Genomic DNA, 3,856 nt, shown 5'->3' with positions numbered 1-3,856 from the left:
GGGAAGGGTTCAAGTAGTATCCAACAGGTATATATACTCCCAAGCAGTCTATCAGAAGTTTCGACGATAAATAAAATCAACTCTTGAACACCCTATGTTGGAAGAAATATGAAAGTTCTGAAGGTTATCGGAAGTTCTGACTAAGCGTCGAAAGTTCCAATGATAAATAAAATTCTCCTGGGAACACTCGGTTGGGGCTTTGCTAAACCTTCCGGTGGCGGTCAGAAGTCCCATTTTGTGCCGTAAGTGCTGATGCGGGTGAGTGTGTGCGTGTGTGTGTGTGTGCCGGGCGGGTGAGTGATTCGAAGGATAAATCAGGGGCTTTGCCGAGTGCCCGTGATGTAGCACTCGGCACACCCTTTGCCGAGTGCTAGATCATGGCACTCGGCAAAGTCTACTCGTTTCCCCGAAATTCGTACTGAGGCTTACACGTGGACCCGGTGTCACCTTTGCCGAGTGCCCTTGATCTAGCACTCGGCATACCCTTTGCCGAGTGCTAGATCCGGGGCACTCGGCAAAGGGTATATTTTTCCCCCGAAATTCGTACTGAGGCTTACACGTGGACCCGGTGTCACCTTTGCCGAGTGCCCTATTTGGGACACTCGGCAAACCAACCCTTTGCCGAGTGCCCTACTTAGCACTCGGCAAACACGTTCCTATATTGCATGTGCAACAACACTTTTAGTAATTAAAAGTACGTAAACTTTGTGTAAACCTAGTCCAATTCACTAAACATTGCGTATTCCATTTTTTAAGTAATATTGTACCATTATTTCATGGATTTATAGCTCATATTTAATTTATATCTATTAAATTCATATACGTCCAATTAATGAATAAAAATTAGCAAACGGATCTGAAAATTTCCCAAAATTTAACATGAACCTATCTATGTTCTCTAAAGCCTATAAAAAATAATTTGGACTCAATGAGAATTACATTTATCGATTCATCTCTAAATCTTACCGGATCCTTTGAACTTCTCTGAAACTTCTCCGGAGATGCTTCGAATTGTGAACATCATATGTCAAAACTTGTGCGAAACCTTATCAATTTTTTACCACGGCCTCTGCATATGAAATCAAAACATCTTGCAAAATCTCATGATTTTCAAACTTCGTTTGTATTTTTGAGAATTAAACAATCATTTGGCCACACGTTCGTAGTCGTGTTTCCTTAGCAAAATGTTCGAAATTTCTTTTCATTTTATGGGTGAGACCTTAATTTAGACTCACTAACATGAATATGATTTTTTCACTCATATTATTCCATTATTCCAACCACCTGCAGTTCAAATTTGACTTAAATAAAAAAATTACTCTAAATGAAATTAATTGATTAAATATAGCAAACAGGTCAAAAAATAGTCCATCTTCTACCATGCAGTGCCAAATGCCATACATGTGGAGTGTAAAAAGTTTGGAGGGTGGAGGAGGGGGAAAAAAAAATTATGTTTGCCGAGTGTGTAAAAAAACACTCGGCAAACGCTATAGTTTGCCGAGTGTACACCATAGCACTCGGCAAACTATAGGGTTTGCCGAGTGTTCCATCAAGACACTCGGCAAAGACTATAGTTTGCCGAGTGTCCCACGATGGCACTCGGCAAACTAGTGCCTTTGCCGAGTGCCCTATATTAACACTCGGCGAACACTAACGGCCGTCACGGAGGGGCGCCGCCGTCGGCACGGGGAAGTCACGTGGGCGTCAGTTTGCCGAGTGTTAGTGTTTGCCGAGTGCCGCCTGGGTGTTTGCCGAGTGTTTTTTGGGGGGCACTCGGCAAACCAGTTGTTCGCCGAGTGTTTTATTTTTGCCGAGTGTTTTTGGTGTTACACTCGGCAAAACGGTTCTTCGCCGAGTGCCCGAAAAAAAGCACTCGGCGAAGTTATTACACTCGGCGACTTTATGCTTTCCCGTAGTGAGAGAGTGGCCCCAAAATATTCAATTTTGGAGCCGAAATAACCGAGATGTCCATCATCTTGGCATACCCAAATGCAGAAGGAAAAATAAGCAATCTTTCTAGACAGGGAGCGTCCTCCAGGATGAGATGTTGCAATCTGCCACCAGTACTGAGATGGTGCAACCAGTCATCGGATGGGCCCGGGAACACACCAATGCTTAAAAGAGTGCGAGACATGATTCGGACTCGAGAGTAGCCGCTGTTGTCAGACAGCAGCAAGCTCTGCAGGGCAGGGCAGCCGCCGAGCAAGGCCTGCAGAGAGCTCTCCGAGATCGTGGCGTCCATAAGGCTCAGCTGCTTGAGAACCGGCAAGTGCAGAGCGCCGGCGTTTCCCACCGGGAAGCTGCAGCCGGCGAACTTGGCAACGCGAAGAGTCGAAGAGAAGCGTTGCACCGATGCCGGGAGCTGCGGCCGCGGTGGCAGGGAACTGAATCCGTAGTGGAACTCGAGCTCCTCGAGGTTGTCGAGGGCGGGGGAACGGAGCCAGCCGTCGAGGACCGCGGCGGGGCAGCGGTCATGTAGCTCGAGATGCTGCAATTCGGTGCAGAAGCGGCGGCCAGGGCCCCGATGCGCGGAGAGCATCCACGTGATCTCGCTGGCGGAGACGCGCACGCACCTGCTGTACTTGAAGGAGGTGAGCCGGACGAGGTCGAGGTTGAGAGGGGCGGAGCGCCAGATGTGACGCCACCGGGAGGAGAGCTCCTGCGTGCGGGCGCCGTCCCTGGTGGGGAGGAGCGTGACGATGTCGCCGAGGACGGCGTCGGGGAGGCGGCTGATGCGGTCGGTGAGTTCTTCCTCTTCCTCGTCTTCCAGACTTCTCCTCTGCTTGCTCCTGGCGACTGTCTCCATGGCGTAGACGCCGGCGCCGATGGGGATCGGGGAGGTGCGACGCCGGCGAGGACGGCGATTGGGGTTTTTCTGCTTTGGTGCGTTGGTTCAAGATTACTTTTTTTTCATAATGGCGTCGGTTGAGATTGACGCAGAGAAAGAAAAGGTGCGGGCCCGCTAGAGATAAACCAATAGTACTTTTAAAAGATTTTATTACCAGTTGGCTTCCAAATTCCAAGTTGGGAGTTCCTCGGACTCTTGAAGGGTTTTTGGTAGAAAATTTGGAAAGCCCTTGATCTCAAACACAAAAGATTTTGAATCTTGACCGAAGCTTTTGAACTTGGCTCCCAACTGAATCTTTTGTATCCCGATTGAGTGTGTGACGTGAAAAAGAAAAATGACTGCACCAGGGATCAACACGACATCAAGAACCATCGAGTTGGCTCAAAAAATTGATAGCTCATTGTTCAGAGTTAACTTGTTCAGAAACCCTCCATACGCAGCAGTCACCCTGGTCCTCAGTTCAGTTGTAGCCTGCTAGCCCACTACGTACCGGAAATTGTGGCTTTGCGGTGTGCCAAGTTCTTTGCCGAGTGTATTCCATCGCGCACTCAGTAAAGAAGCTGTTTACCGAGTGCTAAAATAAAAAGACTCGGTAAAAAATGTGACACATGATAAACAGATTAAAAAACACTCGGCAAATATTTACACTCGGAAAAAACGCGCATAAACACTCGACAACTTTTTGCACTCGGCAAAAGAGGAAAAAACACTCGGCAAAGGGAGGCACTTGGCAAAGAACGTGCCACGTGTAAATCCGTTAATATGTTTGCCGAGTGTCCGTTAGTGGAAACACTCGGCAAAAACTTGCACTCGGCAAAAATGTGCATAAACACTCGGCAAATTTTAACACTCGACAAAAGAGAAAAAAATACTCGACAAAGAACGTGCCACGTGTCCATCCGTTAATATGGTTGCTGAGTGTAAATCTTAAAAAAAACACTTGGCAAAGAATGTGCCACATGTCCATCCATTAATATGTTTGCCGAGTGTAAATCTGTGGCACTCGGC

At 47.5% G+C, this 3,856-nt stretch overlaps 1 protein-coding gene across 1 annotated transcript in view; it reads right to left on the bottom strand.

Moving 5' to 3' along the window:
• Positions 1-2,806, bottom strand: part of LOC111256239 (putative F-box/FBD/LRR-repeat protein At2g05300) — a 7,482-nt gene extending 4,676 nt beyond the window's left edge. The window contains exon 1 of the mRNA XM_022823905.1: positions 2,144-2,806. Within this exon, the coding sequence (XP_022679640.1) occupies positions 2,144-2,806 (663 nt within the window). The remainder of the gene's footprint in view (positions 1-2,143) is intronic.
• Between the last annotated feature and the right edge of the window lie 1,050 nt (positions 2,807-3,856).

The sequence above is a fragment of the Setaria italica genome, chromosome II (genome assembly GCF_000263155.2).
Source record: "Setaria italica strain Yugu1 chromosome II, Setaria_italica_v2.0, whole genome shotgun sequence".
Taxonomy (NCBI): domain Eukaryota; kingdom Viridiplantae; phylum Streptophyta; class Magnoliopsida; order Poales; family Poaceae; genus Setaria; species Setaria italica.
The sequence above is the reverse complement of the archived record's forward strand: the minus strand, read 5'-3'. Positions and strand labels throughout refer to the sequence as shown.